Source organism: Panthera uncia (assembly GCF_023721935.1).
Source record: "Panthera uncia isolate 11264 chromosome B2 unlocalized genomic scaffold, Puncia_PCG_1.0 HiC_scaffold_24, whole genome shotgun sequence".
Taxonomy (NCBI): domain Eukaryota; kingdom Metazoa; phylum Chordata; class Mammalia; order Carnivora; family Felidae; genus Panthera; species Panthera uncia.
In genome coordinates, this window is record NW_026057580.1 from 117,867,268 (window position 1) to 117,888,327 (window position 21,060).

General features: G+C 55.6%; 1 protein-coding gene across 2 annotated transcripts in view; it reads left to right on the top strand.

Annotated features, from left to right (window-relative positions):
- KIF25 (kinesin family member 25) overlaps positions 1 to 21,060 on the top strand; it is a 45,149-nt gene that overhangs the window by 11,973 nt on the left and 12,116 nt on the right. For both annotated transcript variants that reach the window (XM_049654603.1, XM_049654605.1), the window contains exons 3-8: positions 2,153 to 2,275; positions 4,368 to 4,506; positions 5,458 to 5,561; positions 7,075 to 7,163; positions 9,014 to 9,050; positions 17,116 to 17,183. In XM_049654603.1, the coding sequence (XP_049510560.1) occupies positions 2,153 to 2,275; positions 4,368 to 4,506; positions 5,458 to 5,561; positions 7,075 to 7,163; positions 9,014 to 9,050; positions 17,116 to 17,183 (560 nt within the window). The remainder of the gene's footprint in view (positions 1 to 2,152; positions 2,276 to 4,367; positions 4,507 to 5,457; positions 5,562 to 7,074; positions 7,164 to 9,013; positions 9,051 to 17,115; positions 17,184 to 21,060) is intronic.

The following is a 21,060-nucleotide window of genomic DNA, read 5'->3' on the forward strand; positions in this document are numbered from 1 at the left end:
TCTCACGGAAAGCTGAGCAACACTGGAATCTGTTTCTCCTTCGGGGATAGTTCGGTGCCCGGACCCGTCCCCGCGGAAGTTCGGGCAGAGCTGGTTTCAGGGCCGTCCCCGGCAGCTTCTCGTGTTGAGGTCCTGCTAACTGTGGCCGTGACAACGGACTCCTGTTTCTCTCCTGGGTCTGGTTCTCCCTTAGAAACCGTAGACATTCTGCGAGCCTGAGTCTGTGTGGTGACGGACCCACACGAGGCGTGTTTTGTCCCTGCGTGTATGCACACACCGAGTCACCAGGCTGTGCACTGAGGCCGGTGCACGGTGATCCAGCAGCTGTAGCTTGGGGACGGCCGATTCCCTCCCGGGGAGCCCTCCCTGAAGCTCAGCCTGGAGCGGACGCCCCCCGGGAGCGACCCGTCCCGGGGGTGGCTGCATCTCCGCTGGGCCCCCTGCTCCTCTCGGTGGCCCCGGCCAGGTCCCATCTGAACCTGCAGGCCCAGGCGCCTCTGGCCCGCAGCCGGCGGGCCTGGGCTCCTGGCTCTCCTGCCGGCAGCAATCTTAGGACCTCTCCTCACTCGCCACCCACATTTGCAGACCTTGCTCCGGGATTCCAGCCCCCCTCTTGCGCGCACCCGGGTCTCTGGCTCCGGGGGCCTGTCGAGTCCGCCACCTTTGGGCGCCACGCTCCGTGCATCGCGCCGTGGGCCTTCCCGTGGGCACTGCGCTGCCGGAGGCTGGTGTGCAAACAGGAATGTGAGTTACCACCCAGTGCGGTCTCTGCCGAGGTCTCCGTGCTGCCCTGCAATCTGAACCCCCAGTCAGCGGAAAAGCTGTCCCCACGTGCCCTCTGTCCCAGCGCTCGCAGAGGATCTCCTGGTGCCCGGCAGGTGCACCCGCCCCCTGCCCCCTGCCCCCTGCCCCCTGCCCCCTGCCCCCTGCACACAGCAGCTTCCCCTGCTCTGCCCGCAGGGGCGCCTGGCTCAGCACACCCTCCGCGCAGGGTGGGGCCCCACCCTCCTGACCCCTGGGACCCCTGACCCTGGATGCTCGATGATGCTCGGCGGTGCAGGTCCTCGGGGGCACCATCGCATGCCTGGCCAGTCGTGGCACAGGCCTCCTCGAAGCAGCTGGTGCTCCCGCTAGTTCCTCCTCTGGCGGACAGTGTCCCGCCCGCTCTCTGCGCCGTCCCCAGTCTAGGACAGATGCCCCCGAGCCCCGCATCCACCCCAGAGGCCCCCTGAGCCTCCTCCTCGCTGCGGGGACCTGCGTCGGTGACCCGCGTGTCCTGCTTCCTCCCCTGTGCTCCCCCCAAACAGAGCAGCGAGCTCCTGGAACGAAGGGACCCTTATCCCTGCGTCCCGCGGCTTCCGAGCTGTGCATCTTCGGGTTTGCACACGGGACAAATGTACCCGTTATGTAGGTGATGCAGTTCTGCGCATTCTCGCCGGCCTGGCCGTCCATTTTCTGCGTCTGGGAGGCCTGGGCCCTGGGGGGCAGGCCGCCCACAGTGTCTCCTGGCTGCAGGGACTCGGTGGGACGCAGAAGCACTCCAGCAGGTGCCGTGGGAGACGCAGCAAACTCCCGATCGTGTCGCCTCCGGCTCAGGCCCCAGTGCCGCTCCTCCCCAGCCACCCTGCCCCGGCCACAACCACGGGGCACGCCCTGTCTTGTCCCCCCCTACCCCCTGCATCATCTCCCAGCCGAGCCAGGCTGTCCCTGACTGTGTCCCCGGCTGTGTCCCCGAGTGGGTCCTGACTCATCCTCTCCGTCCCCCGTGATGGTCCCCTCACTCTCTCCTGCTCCACGGAGCTCCCAGCTCCTTCTACACAAGTATCTGTCGGGAAAATCTGAAGAACCCGCCCAGACGGTGACCCTGTCCCTGACCCGTCCCCCTCGCCGTTCTCTCCGTCGCTGCGTCGCCGGACGGCCTGGGCCTGTGCCTGCCGCACGCTCACGCCCTCAGCTCGGCCGCCCTGTGCCGGGTCCCCACGCGGTCCACCTGCGCGGCCGCTCGGGGTGGGTTCCCTCTGCGGCAAGGGCGGTGCCCCTGCTAGCGCGTGGGGCGCGGCCGGCAAGCCGTGAGCGTCCTCCCCTCGGAGAAAACGCATCCACTCCAGCGTGCTGAGACGCCGAATCCCTTTTTGTGTTTTCCACACACCAGTACCAAGGAGCGGCTGGACAGAGTGGAAGTGCGTCTGCAGGGCTGTGCTCCCCGTGCGGCCCGCGGGCCCGGCTGCCGAGAAGCCCCCACGCGGCCCTGCTCCGGCTCCGCCCGGTGATTCAGGTAGGAGCCCCCGCCCCGCGGCCGCGTTCGCTTGTGTTCTGGTGAAACTGTGGATGTTATGCCGGTCCAAATAGGTCCACTTTTCTCCTTTTGTTCCTGTTCATTTATTGGGGGGAGGGGCACAGGGAGGGGAGAGAATCTTAAGCAGGCTCTACCCTCAGTGCGGAGCCCGAGGCCGGGCCCGATCCCACTGATGACGGAACCAAAGGCAAGAGAAATGTGGCTGAAATGCAATCTCCTTACGGCTCGCAGCCCGCTGACACGTGAAGCACGCAGAGCGTGACCGTCCTCAAGGAACTCACGCTGCCTTGGTGCTCACGTCTCGTTAAAGGCGAACAGTAACCTTATCTGCACAGCAGCCAGCCCCTCACAGTTCTGGAAGCCACCTTCAACCCCTATGTCCCCTTCCCCCTCGCACCACAAACTAGGAAGTATGTCATCAGTCACTCCTCATGACCCCAGTGCCAGTCTGCCTGCCCACGGGTCCCGTCCCCGTGCTATAATAAAATCGCCTTTTTGCACCAAAAACGTCTCACGCCTTCTTTCTTAGCCACTCGCTCGTGAAACCCACTTCAGATCTCATCATCATGACCCTGGGGACCGTGACCTGAGCCAAAATCAAGAGTCATGCACTCGGCCAACTGAGCCACCCAGGTGCCCCGAAAATAGATCTGCTCAAGAAGCCGTCTTTTCACGAAGCAAAGCTTCTCAGTTAGGAGATGCAGGTTTTCCGTTACAGCCTGCTGATCTGGCCTTCGCGAGGTTGCAGAAGCATCACTGCATTCATAACCTGCTGTGAGGGTCTTCGGCTGGGGGTCCCGCCCTCCACCCCACTACCTGCTGGGTAGAGCGAGGACTTCCGCACCCAAGGGCGCCCGGACTGGGCTCCTGAGCAGAGACAGGAGGGAAGAACACCGTGTGGCCGTGAGACGGGCCGTGAGAACCGCTGTCGGCCGCTCTGTATGCCAGAGTCAGAGTCGTCCTCCTGTTTATTTTAACGTCAAAGGGTAGAGAAGTGCTTTGTCCAGGTCAGGCTAAACAGGGCGAGTGTCGCTGCCATCCCGTGGACGCAGCCCCTGTGGAACGGCTGGGGCGTCTGGGAAGAGAAGTGCACGCTGGCACCTGCCCAGGGTGAGAGTGCGGGGGTGTATTTTTATACCATCGTCCGGTTGGGAGTATTGTTCACCTTTTGTTATAAACAGTGTGACCTGGGTGAAAGAAGGAAAAAAAAAAAAAGATCATTATTACAACAACAAGAATGCCATCTGCAAACACGATTAGTCTGCCCTTAGAGGTTTCTTTTTCCGGCCCATGCACGGCGTCAGTGCCTGCAGAACAGATTTATATAAATTAATTCTTTGCGCTCTCATCGCTCAGTGAAACGGACCCATCTTTGACTATCGTGCGTAACTCTACCTGCGTTCCATGTAATAAAATACCGTAATTCAATTTAGTGTTGACATTTTAGCAGAACGTTTCCCAAACGTATGGGAACAGTCTCCACGTTACAGAAAAGGAAGGTTTAACGGAACAAACGACTCTATCTCAGGTCAGCTACGATCTCGCGATTCCTTCCGTAGGAGATGTTAAGCTGCAGGACGTCCGCACCTTCCTTCTCTGGGCCAAACAGCCTTCCAGTCGCATCAGAAGGGAAGAGCCCCTGACGTGGGGGATGCTGTTTATCAGTTGCATTGTCCTCAGACTTCTCTGAAGGCTCTCGCACCTGCACCCGGACGGACGTGTGTCCCCTAAGCACGGGGTCACCACGGCGCTCAACATGGGCCCAGGACAATGTGGCTCCAAGCAGGCGGTCTGGATAATACATCAGAGCCCTGCAGCTGTGTGTGGAGGGCGACGTGGGACCGGGGCCCGGCCATCCTCACAAGCAAGTACCCAGCGGACAAAACCTGTCCTTCATCTAACTTTTGAGAACTTGAGCTTTAAGTAGATTTAGTTCGTAATAAATCGGCACGTGACTGTCTTCGCCAGGCAGCTGTGTTCTTATTTTATAGCCACTTGGGAAATTATTATATATAACGCTATGTGATTAATAATATTCACTACCTCAGTGCTGTATATTTTTGCTCTATAGGCACTGAAGCAAGACGTAAAGGCACTGCATGCCTCTTTTCTGGAAGTTTTCAGGAATTTCTGGGACCACCTGCAGACAGGTCTTTCTGAAGTGGCCGAGGGGGTCCAGAGGGCACAGCTCCAACACCAGGCTCTGCTGTGTAAGCCATGGCCCCACCTGCCGGGGGTTCAAGTTTCCTGCTCCTTTGACTACGCGCCTGCCTGGGCACAGGGGCAAGAGCCAACACCCAGGCGGTCGTTGGCGTGCGTGGGGGCTGCGGTCCTTGGCCGCGCTCCCTCCTCAGGGAGTCCCCGTTTCCTCTGGTGACTCGAAGAGGCTTTCTGGACCTCGATGCCGTCCCTGAGCTGGCACCTTGTCCCTGCTGCACGTCCTGTGCCGGAGGCTCCTAGAGTGTGTGTGAGGCTCCGTTCGATCCGCTCAGCCCTTTCCTCACATCTGGGAAGCCCACAGCGCTCGGCCGCTATCGGGTCAGGACGGGATGTGCTCAAACTACCCAACAGGCAGCTCGTGGAGGGAGGTGCTTTGGCCCCGTGGCACTGTGTGAATTAAGGCGTACTAGGTTTCTGTTAGGCTGACAGATATTTTAGTTTATTAGAGAGAGAGGGAGAGAGAGAGCGAGCGAGCAAGCAAGGGAGGGGCAGAGAGAGTGAGACACAGAATCCCAAGCAGGCTCCAAGCTCCAACCTGTCAGCACAGAGGCCGACTCCGGGGCTCGAACTCACAAACTGCGAGATCATGATCTGAGCCAAAACCAAGAGCGGGTGCCCAACTGACTTAGCCCCCCAAGGTGCCCCCAGATATTTTAGTTCAAATCACTGAGTACCTAAGGGTCTCGTGCCTCTTCGGTGCATTCGGTTCAGGGCCTCTCCTGAAGGGTCTCAGGTGAGGTGACTCAGCCCACACAGGTGGTCCTACATGTCACGCGCTCCAGCAAAGGGGACAGTGCTGTTATTTTATGGAAAATAGTGTCTCTCGGCTTTGAAAACGTGAGGTGTTTTATGGAAAACCGGAAGGGAGAAGAGGGAGACAGGATGTAGTGCAGGCCGCCCTCCCGGAAACCTGCGGACACGCGGGTAAACCACTGTTGCAGCTTGGCGGTCCAAGGCGGGACATCTGGAGCGATGCCTGCAGGAAGCGGACTCGAGGTACCAGCTAGAGAAGCAGAGGAGGAAGGTGCTTCACAACCGTTTGGTGGTGAGTGCGGTCCGGGTTCCCAGAAGGGTGGCGGCACAGGGGACCTGGGCAGGGACCCCAGTGAAAGGCCGGGGGTGGGAGGGGCACCGGGGCATGTTGGGGGTGGGGGCAGAGGTCCGCACGGGGGACTCCAGGCACACAGGGGGGACACTGGGACACATGGGGGGGCGGAGGTCCACACAGGGGGGACACTGGGACACATGGGGGGGTGGAGGGCAACACGGGGGGGCACCGGGGCGCGGGGGGGGGGGGGGGGGCCGGGGGGGGGGGGGCCGGGGGGGCGGGGGGGGGGGGGCAGAGGGCCACGCAGGGGGCACCGGACCTAGGATTCTCAGAGCGCTGCCTTCCTCGCGAGCCCTGGCCCCAGCTCTTCCTCCCCCATCCGCAGGGCGCAAAGCATGGCCCCCTCACGTTCGTCCACGGGCTGAGCTCTGCGGCCCACAGAGTGTGCACACTCAGGTGTTCGTTTCTGCACGCCGTGAGGCCAGAGCTGACGGTTTGGTGGGTGAAATTCCGTGAGGTTCGGTGGTGTGGTTGAACCCCGGCCCGGCTCACAGTCCCGTGGACCAGCAGCCCCAGGACCCGGTGGTTCCTGGGAAGATTCTCTCCCGTCCCCGGGCTCCCTCCACGGCCAGACCCGCCTGGGAGTAATTCTCCCTGTGCCTGAGCCACTCCTTGGGCCGAGCTCTACACCGTGACACCGGGGCGCATGCACGCTTCCCGCCGACCCGCACTTTCTAAGCATCTTGGTGCCTTTTGGTCCCTGGTCTGGACAGCAGTGTCGCCCTGCTGCAGAGAAAAAGGGAGAGGTGCGCGAGGGCCCCGGGAGTGAGTGGAGAAGGATGGCTTCTGGAGGACACGGTGGCGGACTTCGAGTTTCTGACGCTGTTGTGTGGAGGAAGAATAGACATCTTCGTTATGGTCCCGTCGCTGTGAAAGGACCAGCGGGCAAAGGACGCGCGCACAGTGCCAGAGAGCGGGGTGCAGCGTGGAGCCAGGGGCACCCAGACGTGGTAGACCCGCGCCGTCGGGGGGTCTGGGCACAGCCTGGCCGAGGCGAGCCGGGCCGTGCGGACGTGCTCCCTTCTTCCACGTGGGGGCACGTGGAGCTGTTGTCCCACATCGTTGCCCTTTGTCTCTGAAGTACCACATCGTGCCACGATTTGGGTGAACACTTGGCGGGGTCTGGAAAAGTACCAGGTCTCAGAAACTTCTCCCAAAATGCCTCAGAAATTTGGCGCGGGTCCCCATCGAGAGGTGGTTTCTGGACACTCGCCACCACACGATGATGGTTTGCCAAGTGAACACGCTTCAGTGTGGATGTTTAAAAAGCCTAAAATAACACTGACTGCTCAGTGCCACTCCGTGGGGACTTGATCAGAAGCCAAGGTGTGGGTGGGGAACGCGACGCTCACGTCCCGGGGAAGCGGTCGTCAGGCCGCGTTCTCTGAGGAAATAGACCGTCCGCTCAGCCTTGCCCCTGAGCTCACAGGGACAAACTCTATTGTCGTAGGAGCTGAAAGGGAATATCAGGGTTCACTGCCGGATCCGCCCTTTGTTGCCTTTTGATGAGGAACCCGAGGATCCAGCTTCACAGAACAGGTAATTTGCTTTCGCATCGTGTGTGTGTGTGTGTGTGTGTGTGTGTGTGTGTGTGTTTTAAGGAACACAATAGAAAATGCAGCGATCGCCCACGCCTCCCATCTTCCTACCCTTGGCCCCAAAGCAGGATGTGTCTGTCCCTGGGGTGGGGGGTAGGTGGGGAGCTGCCTTGCTCATCATGATGCAGCGGGACCACCGACGCGGCCAGCCTTCTTTCGGTGCCCGGCAGGGCCAGGCTCTCGCTGGTCCTCTCTCTGTATGAGGAGCACCCTCCCGTATTTACCCTAGAGGCCCCTCAGGGGCGCAGAAACATAACTAGTACTGACTCAGCTTGTGTTTGTGACCTACGCTTTTTTTTTCTTTTTTTTTTAATTTTTTAAATGTTTGTTTATTTTTGAGAGAGAGAGAGAGAGAGAGAGACAGACAGAGTGTGAGTGGGGAAAGGGCAGCGAGAGAGGGAGACACAGAATCTGAAGCAGGCTCCGGGCTCTGAGCCATCAGCACAGAGCCCAAGGCGGGGCTTGAACCTATGAACTCTGACACCATGACCTGAGACAAAGTCGGACGCTCAACCGACTGAACCACCCAGGCGCCCCTTGTGACCTAGAGTTTTGACGGTATTAATGAATAACGGAATTATCTGGAATCATTTTGGTTGGCCGTTTGCTTGAAAACCCTACTAAGTATGACTTTCCCTTCTTCCCACGAGGAAACAACCCCGGTGGGAATTTCTCCCCCTTGTAGCCAGACGGATTCCACATTGTAGGCCCTCCATCGGGGACGCCTCCTCACACTGTCCCCTGCTTGCGTTAGGTCAGTCCCGTCAGCAGGTCCGCAGCGAACAGGCACTGCCTTCTGCCCTGTGAGGTGGCTCGTGTCAGGGTCCTGCCCTCGTCTGCCCAAGCCTTGCTCTGCTGTAAGGGCCTCACTCGGGCCACACTGACGTTTGCATCATACGGTCTAGCACTTGGCTTGGGAAGGTCGTTAGAAGGCCCTTGGTCAGTCCTGCAGCATGAAATACAATTTGTACCTTTTTGACAGTGGTTGCATATTTTTTTCTTTTTGTGGGCATAACACGTATGTGCCGTGCTGACTGGTTGCCGTGTACCGTTTGTCAGAGGTCCAAGGACCTGGAAACACAGCAGCCAGCAGCTCCAGACTGTGGTGTTTTCACGTACGTGTAGCTTTCCCGTTGCTGATGTCGGGCCGCTGCTTAGACACAGAAACGTGTCTGCCGTTGCGGGGAGTTCTGCCGGACGCTGTTGCTCCTGGCTGTCTAGCTTCTCAGAGCTTCCCGAGCGGCTTCCTGACCTTGTGCCTGTGTTCCTACATCATTTACGTTCATTTAGCTTCCGTTTCTGCGACACGTTGCCTTTTGCCAGATTCATGATTGCCTTCAAACGGCCAGGGTCCTCAAGGCGGAGACCTTGGTGTGACGTTGTGTGCACATCAGTCAGCCCCACAGCTGCACTTGCGGGAGGCATCGGGTCGTAGATCTGTCCGTCTCCCCCGCACGACACAAGAAGGGAACGTAGAATGAAAAGCAGAGGCAGAAGAGAAAACGGCGGAGAACGTGGGAAGGACGGAGGAGAGACGAGAATGAGGAGCAGGGAGAAAATCTGAGATGCTGATACAAGAGCAGGGGTGAGGGGCAGAAGTAGGGGTGACGAGACAAACCCAAAGGCAAGGAGAGGACGGGGGCGGGGGGGGGGGGGGGAAGGACAGGAAGCGACCACAAAAGGAGGGCCCGGCAGAAATGACAGTGGCAGAGAAGAGTTTGGGGATTAGGGAAAGAGAAGGACCCCCCACAGTGATGTGCGTGGTCATTATTGTCATTGTTTTACCCCCAGCTCTGTGCCTGCGGAAGTGGTCCACGCCGTCGATGACGTGAGTCACATCTCCAGCACGCCGCACTTGGAGGAGCTCTCTGTGTGGTGGTTCCCGTGGGCCCCAGAAACGTCCACCCCTGGGCGTAAACCAGAGACGGGTGAACACAGGAGAGTTTCCCCCTTTATTCCGTGCCTCCTCAGATAGCAAAGATGGGTTCTGTGTCCGGATTTCCACTGGAGCAAGAAATTAACGCAGGCTGGGTGCGCGTCCCTTGTGCGAAGCCGCGGGCCTCCTCACTGTGGGTGTGTGTGTGTGTGTGTCAGGAAAGCCGCTCTGCTCTCGTTGGTTTTCCAGCCCCCAAGTCAGCCAGCGCACGAAAGGACGGAACCTGTGGTCTGAGCATAAGGCAAGAAACGCAAGCGTGGAACCGACGTGGCTCCTCATGAACCGTGTCGTTTTAAAATTATGAAACGGACGTGTCTGCTACCAGCCCACAATTTTGTTTTCTCTTTAGAACCTGCGTGTTTCTTAGCTTTATCGACCCAAAAGGCCTGGAAGCGACAGTGGGAAGCCCAGCACCCAGACCGTGGTTTCCACCTGCTGGGAGTACAGGACGCGCCCGGGACACAGGCTGTGCCGGGCAGTAAAGCGAGTAGGGAAGACGGTGGGGTTGTGTCCACAAATGCAGAAGGGATGCCCACTGACGTAGGGTGAAATAATGGAGCTCAAGACGTGACTGGAGCCAGGTTGAAAAAGTACAGAATTCTACGCAAACCTTCAGTTCACAAGTACTACGACAGAAAGTTTTTCTTTTCAGAAGATTCTAGCTAATCAATTCAGAGTAAGTGATAAGAATAGAAGTCACCACTCAAAAGCCCTAATAGGTCTGGGTGACAGTCTTCAGCGGGTGCTAGACGGTTAGGGGACAGCAGGATCTTTACCACGGAAGGTTCCAGAACCCAGAGCACTCGAAGTTTCACAGACAGAGAGATACTCAGACGTGAGGAGGTGGCCATGGGCCATGAGGTCACAGACAGAGAGACGCTGAGATGTGACGAGGTGGCCACAGGCCATGAGGTGCTACAGTCCCACCAGTGAAGAGACTGGGCTGCAAAGTTGAGCCCACATCTAATGGAGTCTGGGGGTCTGCCATTTTGAACAAGAGGAAAGAAATCAGCCAAGTCAGAACGTGAGACACTTCACAGGACAAGTGACCCGATTCCTCTGAGAAATCAGTAACGCCAAGAAGGGCAGAGGAGGCAGAATGGGAGACGCCCCAGGCTCGTAATCACAGTCTCTGAACAAGTCAGCTGTAAACCACATTTTGGGGACAACCAGAGAAATTAGACTACGTGTGGGTTTGTACTAACTGCCTGAAGTGAGATGGTGATGGCATGGGGGCTGTGCTGAAAAACTGAGTCCTCGTAAGCGGAATCAAATGCTGTGTTGTCTGGTATTTAAATTAAAATATGCCAGGGGAATGGGAGGTGGGTTGAGCATCTGTATAAAACAAGATGGGCCAAATGCCAAGAGTGCTGGGTGAGGGCTCTCAGTATCCTGTTTCCTCCAGTTTTGTGCATGGTTGAGCGTCTCCGTAAATAAACGTGAAGATACGTTGGGCTTACACTTCACTGCCGCTTGTTATGACCATTGCTGCATGAGTCTAGAAAGCGTGTGGAAGGTGAACTCTCAGCTGTATTGATGCCCAGACCCTGGTCCTCTAGACGGCGGTGCCGGGTGGAAGCCGCGAGGGGCTGCTCCCCCCGCCCCCCGACAAGGTCCGTCGTTGGAGTCTGTCTTATGGTGGTCACATGTCATAATCTGCGGTGACTCTTCCTAAAGCCACTTCGGTTCACGGATCGACGGCTTTCTTTTTACACAGCAGCCCAGGAAACCGTTAGAGCGGTATCGAAAACTCTTTCAACAGTCTCTGCAAATAAGCACTTTAAAAAGTCCTTGTTTTGAAGGATTTTTTTTTGTCTGTCACTTGATGCGTTGTCTGTCGCCTTAAACACCAGTACGACTGAGTCAAGCAAAAGGAGACAAATTAAATTCTCATTGTTAGGAATTTGAGTGAAAAGGAGCCCTGATGCATCCTGTTAAATCTCCTTCTATAGGCGGAGACGTGGAGTATCCGTGGTCAAGCACTGGTCCTTTCTGCACCGTGCGTGATCTGCGGGTGTACTGGTTGACCTTCAGTTTTTAGTGGGAGAATGTATTCCGAGCCCAAGACCTGGCCCTCACGTGCTTTATAAAGACCTGTTGTCGTCCCTGCTTTCTATTATAGATGTTCTTTGTCGTGTGTTCACCTCGTGACTGTCCTCTCCGGTTCCTGTCAAATTCCCACTGAATTTTCAAATTCAGAAGTTTGAGGGTTTTGTGTTTCCTTATATTTTACGCATCAAGGTAACATTTCTTTTGATTGGGTCATTTTGGATTTTCTTTAAAGGACTGAGTGGAACCCAAGTTGTGTTTTAACTTAATCGAGCTGCTGGTTCTGGAGCTTTGTGTCACTAAATGTGCGGAGAAGGCGAGCGGTCAGTGTAGTGACCTCCGGGCTCTGGGCTCCCACGGGTGCTCCCGAGTCTGAAGAGTGTGAGAGTCTGTGTCACACGTGTGGCACAGTGTTGCGTTGCAGTTTGCGACCTAATCCAACATTGAATCGTTGGCGATTCACACTGTAAATAAAATCAGTCTCGCGGGGAGGAGTCTGGCCACTGTCCCTAGTTCTCGGTGGCTGTCTTCAGGGTTAGTTAGGTGCATTTCCCACTTAACATGCATCTGCTTGTTTGACAATCAGATATGGAAGAAGAGATTTGCAGCTTTATCTGCTTGTCTGTGGCTCCCCCTTATTTTTCACTCTTATCAAGCCATTCAGTTTGACAGTCACAGGCTTGACTTTCCGAATACAGCTAAGGAAGCCTAGGGGTCAAATGATTCTCCTGCAAATATCTGCAGCTGAGGTCAAAAACATTTTCTGAGAGGCGCGTGACAAAGACTGATGGGTTTGACATCCCTAAGACAAAATTGTTAATGATCAAAGTTTCATAGGGTCCTTAACTTGTCCCCTAACCGAGGCTCACCCGGTCCTCGCCGTAACGGTGATGGCGGCGACATCTGCCAGCAGCTTCGGCTCACGCAGAAGGCAGAGACGTGCGGTCACGCCCCGGATATTCCGGTGTCTGGTGGGATGAGGCACGAAAGCACGCTGAGGGAGACCTCTGCGTCTCGAGCCGGTATTTGGGGATGCTTGCATGAGCTGAAACATAGAACATCCCAACCTGAGCTCCGCATTTTCCCTGCGGACACACCCTTACTCCCGTCTCCCCATCTTCGCAAGGGAAAGTCATCCACCCGGTGTCTGGTGCCAGAAATGTGGGAGTCCCTGTGGACTCTTGCCTCATGAGTGCCCCTCAGATCCTGTCGGTTCTGCAGGAGGAATCTCCCCTGGGTCTGATTTAGTTCATTCCCATCGCTCTCACACTTGGGGCCACACTCCTGTCCCTGGGCCTCGCCGACCTCACCCTCCCGAATCTCCGACCTGCTCTGTGGCTGGGGAGAGCAGTCCTTGAAGATGCAGTTTGGTCAGATACGTGGGCCTCCTGGCTTGAAGAAGAAACTGGAAAGTCTCAATTCTGACCTCTGTGCAGAGGAACATACGCGTTGTTCCCAGCTACACTGGCCTTGAACGTGACAAGCCCTTCGCTGCCTGCAGGACTCATGCGCTTTCCTCCTTCCAGAATGCCCTTCCGCTCAGCCTGCCCGGGCATCCCAGTCTGAATGAGACCATCTGTGTCCCCCCCACCCCCGCATCTATTTACTTCTCTGGGGTTCTTGGTGGAATCGCGCATAATTTTCTGCCGCCAATTTGTGAAGTTCATCCGCACCCCCGTGTGTAGGCCTCACCCTCTGTTCACCATGACACTAGATCTGGCATGGCCGTGTCTCCGTGCGCACGAGTGAATGGTACACACGCTTCTAGTTCATTCCACAGCCTGGGGCTTTATTATCCGTTCTGCCACCAACAAAACAGGATAGGAATCGGAAGACCGGAGTCACAGGCTAACCGTGCACCTCGGCTCTGTCACTCGGCTTCTTGACGCCTGTGAAATCTGCTCTTTCCTGCGGTGAAATTGTGGGTGTAAGAGGGGCTTTCTAGAACCCAGATTTAGTGTCTCAAATATGAACCAGTTGTGAAGAATTGAAAATCGTTACAACAGCTAGTGTGACTTATACAGACTTTGATCAGAAAAAGATGTTTGCATTTTTAAGGAGTTACAAGGATTTAAGGAAGAAATTCTCTTTCTCTTCCCATCAGCTTACTTCAAGCTCAAGCTCTATATTTTACATTTTCTTCTACTGGTCAGTTATTTCATGGCTTTAAATCGGATTCACAAAGAATTTCTCCCTCGTCCCGTCTCCAGCATGCGCACCATCCCAGGAAAGGACACACCCCTCTGCCGGAAGACCCATTGCCACGGCCGAGTGCCCTCCACTGGACTGTCCTTATTTCACTCGGTGTCTGGAAATGACCCTCTTCTGCGTAACGTCTCTGGAGTAGGTACTACAGAGTTCCTAATATTTTCTCCATTCGTAGGTAACTAATTTATCCAAATTTTAGAACCGTGGACTTAGCGAATTCTGTGAGGCGCACGAGGGCCGACCCCGTTGCCGGCACATTTTATAGATGGCAGGAAATGGGGCTTCGAGAAGATAAATGAGCACCCAGGGTCACACAACAAGTTGTACCAGAGTCCGAATTAGCAAATAGGGTCTATACTAGGTGTGAAGAAGTCTGTGGCTGCTTCTTACCCAAAGACCTTCAAGAAGTGCGAGCCGGTGACTGTCTGTGGTCCTGGCGGCCCCTGCGGTGCCGGGTGATGGGCAAGGTGGGGCTGGATGCCACGGCCAGGCGTTGAAGCAGCCAGCAGGCTGGGGCCCACGTCTTGTCCCCTCTCCGCCGAGTGGCCACGGACCAGCACACCGGTACGTGCACTCGCACACACGTGTGCCCTGCGAGTGGACACCCTCCCAGGCTGGGTCCCTGATCTCCGAGGGGATGCCGTGGGAAGACGTCTGGGAGCGTAGGAACACTCGGCCCAGCCTGTGGGTCACTTCTGCGAATCCGTCGCCCAGCCTGGAAACTGGAGCGTGGCAATGATTTACGTGACCCCCTCCTCCCCTCCCCGTCTGAGGTCATCACCAGTTCAAATTTTATCTCGATAGTGTCTTGCATTGAATATTGATGTAGATGCCAATAAAACCTATAAATTATACAATGTTTATAAGTACCTAGAATACTGGTATAACGTCAGGAAGACGACGACCGACTGCGCCGGGCGCCTGCCACATGCCCCCCCGTGGAGCCTTGCAATTCCATGAGGCAGGTGTGCCCATCACAGCGGTGCCCGCAGCTCTGCGTTGACCATCTCGGAGTACCCGGCCGCTCCCCTCCCGGGAGGAAGGATGCCAGAGGGCAAGAGCCTGAAATTTTGGATGAAGGGAAATTATCTTAAAAGGCCACGGGAAATGAATCTTATTTGTGAGGAGAAGGGCGTTGAGTGCTATGAACGAGGAGGCATTTATTCGGAAAGGAAGGGAAGAACATTTAAGCTGTGTTTGGGAAAATGAGACTTTGCTCTTGGAATCATTTCAGATGTTGCTTAAAATCTAGTGATCACACTGTAGGATGACATTCTAAATAGCCAGGGAAGCTTCTGGACTCATGCTTGTTTTTATGGCTTCTTATGTTCCTTATAGGGTGTCCCTTGAGCTTTTGGGTGAGACGTTGTAAACCTTAGCATTTTCCATTTGTTTTTCTTTATGGTTAAAACGCAGACATTTGAAGACGTCAGTAAAACACTTTGGGGTGTGTGTTTCTGCGCCGTTCATCCTGAGGGGCTAGGGTTACGTCTTGGCACAAAATTAAAGGAATACCACCACGAAAATATGCCTCAAGTGGGGAGTGAGGGGCCGAGGCTGGTGGTCAGATCCTGGGTCCGGGTGCCAGGTGTGGCTTCTGCTCTGAAGACGGTGTCAGTGCCTTACTGCTCGGTCCTGCGTCTTCCTGCAGAGTTTGGGAGTTAAAAAGATTTAGGAGGGGCGCCTTGGGGGCTCATCCGGTTGAGCGTCTGACTAGCTCAGGTCATGATCTCATGGTTCTTGAGTTCGAGCCCCGCGTCGGGCTCTGTGCTGACAGCTCAGAGCCTGGAGCCGGCTTCAGATTCTGTGTCTCCCTCTCTCTCTCTGTCCCCCCCGCCCCTCTCTCTGTCTCAAAAATAAATAAACATTAAAAAAATTTTTTTTAAGATTTAGGAGCTGCTTCCTTCACGGGGGTATTACTGTTATTATATACTAATATTACTGATATCATAAGGGGACAGACAGCCCCTGCGGCAGCTTCTGGCACACTGTCGGAGCCCAATAAATCCTCAGTGGAGAACTGAACTCTCCGTTAGCGACTCCCCTGAGGATAAGACCTCTTCCTTGAAAGCCGTGTTCAGACATAGCCACCCCCAAACCTTCGGATAGTAACTAGATAAGGTGCCCGGGCAGCGGCGGCCGTGTGACGGGACGGGGGGCCCCAGTCACGGACCGCTGCTCCGTCCTGGCCGAAGTCCCCGTGGACGGGTTTCCGGCCCTTTCTGCTCTGACGTATTTTTCCTAATGGTAGCAAACGGCTTCCCACTCTGCCAACCCCGGCTGGCAGCTTGAGATAAGGCCTTGAATGGTGCGCCCACAGCTTGATGTCCTGTCACTAGCTCCTCACACTTGTCGGTTGAGGTGACTTATCCCCTTCTGGTCTGATGTACATGTTGGAAAGATTTCCAAGGCAGTGACGTAAAGCGTGGACTGGAAGGAAGGCCGCTGGGCTGGAGACAGAGAGACCAGCGCAGGGGGGAAGCCAGGGACCATCTCGTCAGCCCGCGCCCCCCACCCCCCGCCCCAGCAGCAGCAGCAAGGGGTGTCGGGAAGGGAAGGCCCACGCGAGATGCTTCCGGTGAAATCCAAGGCCTAACTATCGAGTGTGTTGGCAAGGCCACCGCTGAGTAACTTTTTCAAAGCCCGTCTCACCCACACGCACACCTGTGTGCCTGTAGCATTTCACGTTTGATCACGGGGACGGCGCGGCCTCACCTCGCTGGCCAGGTCAGCACCCGAACCGGCGGCCCTCGCAGATCCAAACGCAACCGCACGCGGCTCCCACGGCCCGGCCCGCGCCGCTGGCGGGAAGTAACAACCACGTGTAGAACAAATGGCATCGAATTCCACAGCTTATGCCCTCAGCGCCTACCCAGGCCGCCTTCTGGACGCGCATTTATTTTTGCAGATACGCGTATATGTGAAGGGACCCGCAGGGAGCCGGGAAGGCACACCCTCCAGTGGCTGTCACGGAAAAATCAAATGTTGGTTGGTCTTCACTTCTTGCTACAGGCCTGGTCATGAATTTGCATTTTGCCTTAGAAGTGGAACCCATTCGGAATGTGTATGTTTGTTTCTGCGCTTCAGGAGAAGTCATCGAATGCTGCGTTTCTTGTTGAAGACAGCCTTTGCTCGTGTCCGCACAAGATGGCATTGAAGGAGACAGCGGGACAAGACCCAAATTCCATGCGTTTTAAAAGAAAAACTTTTAGCGCCACCAGTTATAATGAAATTATAACATGTCCGAGATGGGACTTCGTCGGTCCTGGGAGAGTCTCACGCCTCACTCGAGAGGTCAAGTGCCCGCAGAGGCCCCTCCCTGGGCCGCTGCACCTCCCCCCCCCGCCCCCCCACCCCCGTCTGTAGCAGAGAACGAGCTCCTCTGGGCGTTCCTCGCGGAGGCGACTTTCCTCTCGTACCGGCGCCCGGCCGGCGTGTCCCCTAGAGGGGAAGGAAATGTTACAGTCTCTGGGGACCATCTGGTCGCTGTCTTAGTTACTCAATTGTGCGGTTCAGTAAAATGCATCCGTAGACAATCCGTAAACCGGGCGTGGCTGCGTTCCACCAAAACTTTGTTTACAAAAACTGGCGACAGGCTGGATTGGCCCGAGGGCTGGGCTGCGGTCTGTCAACCCCTGCTCAGTGTTACCAGTGCAGCACTGGCTGTGTCTTAACTGCCTTGTTTACGCTTTTTTATTAGGAAACAGTCCTGGTGAAATGTGATCGGGCCGCTCACCCGCCGATTAATAACACTTACAGTTTTGAGAGGTAAGTGCTTTGACACAGAAAACAAAGTCACACAAATATAAATCTTGCGTTAGCATTTGGTTAATGAAAGTCACAATTTATCCCATCATTTGCACTAATTGCTAATGAGCAAAGGCAATTGAGTGGAGAAAGCATGTGTTGTCTTTTTTGTTTGTTTAAGTGTATTTATTATTTTGAGACAGAGATGGTGAGTGGGGGAGGGGCAGAGAGGGGCGAGAGAGAATCTCAAGGAGGCTCCACGCTGACAGCGGCGAACGGGACGCGGGGCTCAAATTCACGAACCGTGAGATCATGACCTGAGCCGAAGCCTGACTGAGCCCCCCAGGCGCCCCAAGCTTGCCTTTGCGACAAGTAGTGGCGAAGCAGTGGGTGAGCCTGCAAACACGAAATGAGCCTTGATCTGTGCACCACACTTTTCAGTGTTTGTGTATTTATTTTGAGAGAGAAAGCGTGAGCGCGTGCGAACGGGGGAGGGGCCGAGAGAGAGGGAGGCACAGAATCAGAAGCAGGTTCCAGGCTCTGAGCTGTCAGCACAGAGCCCGATGCGGGGCTCCAACCCACGAACCACGAGATCATGACCTGAGTTGACATCGGACGCCCAACCGACTGAGCCACCCACGCGCCCCTGTGGGTCACACCTTTTGCAAAAAAGTAACTGACATGGAATCTAGACCTAAATATAACGCATAAAACCACAAAACTTTCAGAAGATGACTCAGGAGAAAAGTCTTTGTGACCTCGAGTTAAGCAAAGAGTTCCCAGAAATGCCACAAAAAGCGCGATTTATACAAGAAAACGATGTATCGGGCTTTGCCGCAGACACCGTCCGCTCTGTGTGTGTGACGTCACCAGGAGAAAGGGCAGGGGAGCCCCAGGCCAGAGCGAACCTTTGGAAATCACAAAGCTTACCAAGCACTTGTACCCAGAAAGGAAGAGAACAGACCACGCTGTAAGCAGGTGGGCAAAGTGTCAGTACAAACGTTGCAGCCGAGAGACGCCGACGTCCTCAGTTACGTGGGAGGGCTGGCTGGAAGCCACCGGTCCACGTGGCCCAATGCCGAAACCACGGGCTGGTGGCTGGAGGTGTCAGCGTGGTTGATGCGGACAAAGGTGGCACCGCCCCTTTGGACACGGTGTTCTGTGACACGAAACGCGCTTTCTATGTGACCCGGACCTTCTGGAAGAGACGAAGGCCTGAGGGTGGAGAACAAGCCAGACTCTGCCAGGAGCTGGGAGGCGGGAGGGGTTGTCCACCGAGAGGCCACAAGAGAGGCCACAGGGGAGGCCACGGGGGCGACTCGTGCTGAGAGCTGCTCTCCATCTCGGTGGCGGCCTTGTGTGCACTCGTCTGTGCCCACGGAGCTGCCGCCTCCGTGGCCGAAGCGCGGGATCCATTTTAAAAATACAGTCAATGTTTCAAGGAGACCTTAGGAGGCAAGTGGGCTAATTCTGACGTGTGGGTCCTGATTCAATCCGTACACTCTGATGCTTTTTTTAACAAGAAAGCTGAAGTGGCCTTGTGGGCTTCAGACACGACACCACCAGGGAAAGGGGGCCTTCCTCATATAAAGGGGCCAGCTGTCAGCTCCAGCTTCTCGTCCGCAGCCCGGCTGCCTCTCCTCGTGCACCCGGAACGTTCCCTCCCGTGGGCCTTCAGGGCCACCTGTGTCTCGCCGGGCGTTTCCGGTCCTGTGTTGTCCACGCTCCGAGCAAGAGGAGGGCGAGGAGGGCCATGCCACCCCAGCCCGCTGCCACGGGGCGGGTCTTCAATCCCCCTCGTGTTCCTGTGGCTTCTCACATGTTCCAAGCACGTCTGTGCAGGTCCCGGGGCTTGGCCTTGTCAGGAGCCCCTGGGCGGGCACCGCAGGTGGAGAAGCCAGGGCCGGCCGCTCACACGCCTTTCCAGGGTCAAGTCTGGGCCGTCGTGTGCCTGCCGCGGCCGTGGGACCCGGGAAGGGGGGCAGGCCGCTGGGGGCGGGGACGCGTCTGTCGGTGTCACGGGGACCCTGTTTTGGGGAGCCGGGGGGGGGGGGGCAGCACGCCATACACACTGGGGTCAGACTGAAGGAGAAGGTCTCGATTGTGGTGTTTGGGCTGAACAAAAAAAAGAAAGGAAGGAATTTGCGCCAGTCGCTGTCCATCCAAGCAAGAAGCAATAATTCACATTTAAATCTCCGTAAGAATTTATTTTGGGGAAGAATTTATTCAGGATTGTCCCACTTCAAAATCAGCAGAACATATGGGTCTTATGAAATCAGAACACTGTTTATTTTATAAGAGCTTTTGACGGAACTAATAAATGTCAAAATATTTTATTTCAGGGTTGAAAGAAACTCTCAACAGTTTCAGTACTTAGCTCCTTTTTAAAAATAAATATGTGTGAAGGGGAAAATACGTTCCTTCCTAAAAAATTCAGGAAAAGTATGAACGGGCCCAGAGTCAGAAGACCACTGCTATCTTCTAAGTGGGATAAAAATACATTATTATTTTTTAAAATGGCAAATTAAAAGTGGCAGCCATTGACCCAAAATGCCATAAGAAACATAAGAAGTAATTTCATTATTTTGAGCATAACGGACGTATCAGGTAGTTGAAGGACTCTTGGCTGTGACCCCCGTTACACGCATTCATGCTGTGACGTCCCCACGTTTGCGTCGATTCCTGGGGTCGTGAGTTCGAGCCCTCCCTGAGCTCATGTTACGGGCTGGCGGGGCTGGAGGTGAGCTGACGGTGTCTGCACTGGTCCTGACGTTCTGTTAACCAGGAGTTAACCAGGCAGAGAAGAGAGGACATTCCGGTAGGGAGACAAAAGGGTCAAAGGCACAGAGGAGATAGGAGCAGAGGGTCAGAGACCCCACAGGGTCAGGACCGCAGTGTGGCCGGGCGCACCCTGGAGACAGTGGGGGTGCTGGCCGTGTGGAGAGGACCCCCAGGACGGCTTCGCCTTCCCCCTGGCAAGTGAAGATTGGGTTGGCCCTGCCGGTCAGCTGCCCTGCCACCCCCCGACCCCCGTGCCCACAGCTTCCCGCCAGGACGTGCCTGAACCTGGGGCCTCCCAGCTTCTGGCCTCCACCCAGCTTCTCTGGTGGGAGGCCGGACACCCTGTCGGGCAGCTAACAGCCTCCTGCAGCTTTTTCTCCAGTGAGCTTGCGTCTCTAGATGTGTTTCTACAAGATACAGAGAGGACTTCTGATATAAGAAGAAATACAGGGAACATGTTCCTTCGTAAGGAACACGTAAGAAACGGAAGGAGATGTTACAACACAATCAGCATTGGCCTTTTTCTTTGTTTTCCGGAGCACTTTGTATGTTAGGGATACTGATCTCTTGTCTGTGATTTAAGTTGCAACCGTTTTTCCAAGTTTGTTATTTTGTCTTGTTTTTGCTTCTGAAAGCTCTTACCTGTGCCAAAGCTGTCCCCCTGTTAACTTAATTATAGTGACAAAGGCCACCAGGTTAGAGAAGAATAAACCCACGTGTTCTGATATTTGTGTGGTTTGACTTCACATTAAACTTACGACCCGCCTGGAACATCCTAGAATATTGTCTTGGGATGGATCCCATTTTATGTTTTTCCACGTGCCTCCCCAGTTAGTGACACCACTTAGGGAAACACATCTTTTCCCCGCTAATCTGAGATGCTTCCTTTATCACACAGCTGCCACACGCGGGTCCAGTTCTAGACTTGTCTCGGGTGCCCTGGACGCCCCCTCCCCCGGCTCAGGTGCACGGCCACAGCCTCGGGTGCAGGCTTCACAGCACACGGAGGGTCCCCAGGGACAGCCCCACCCCCGCTCCTTCTCTCCCCCCCCCCCCCCCCCCGGTTTCCCTTCTTGCTTTCCCCTCGTTTTTGCCCCCCCAATGGAAAAACGCCTGC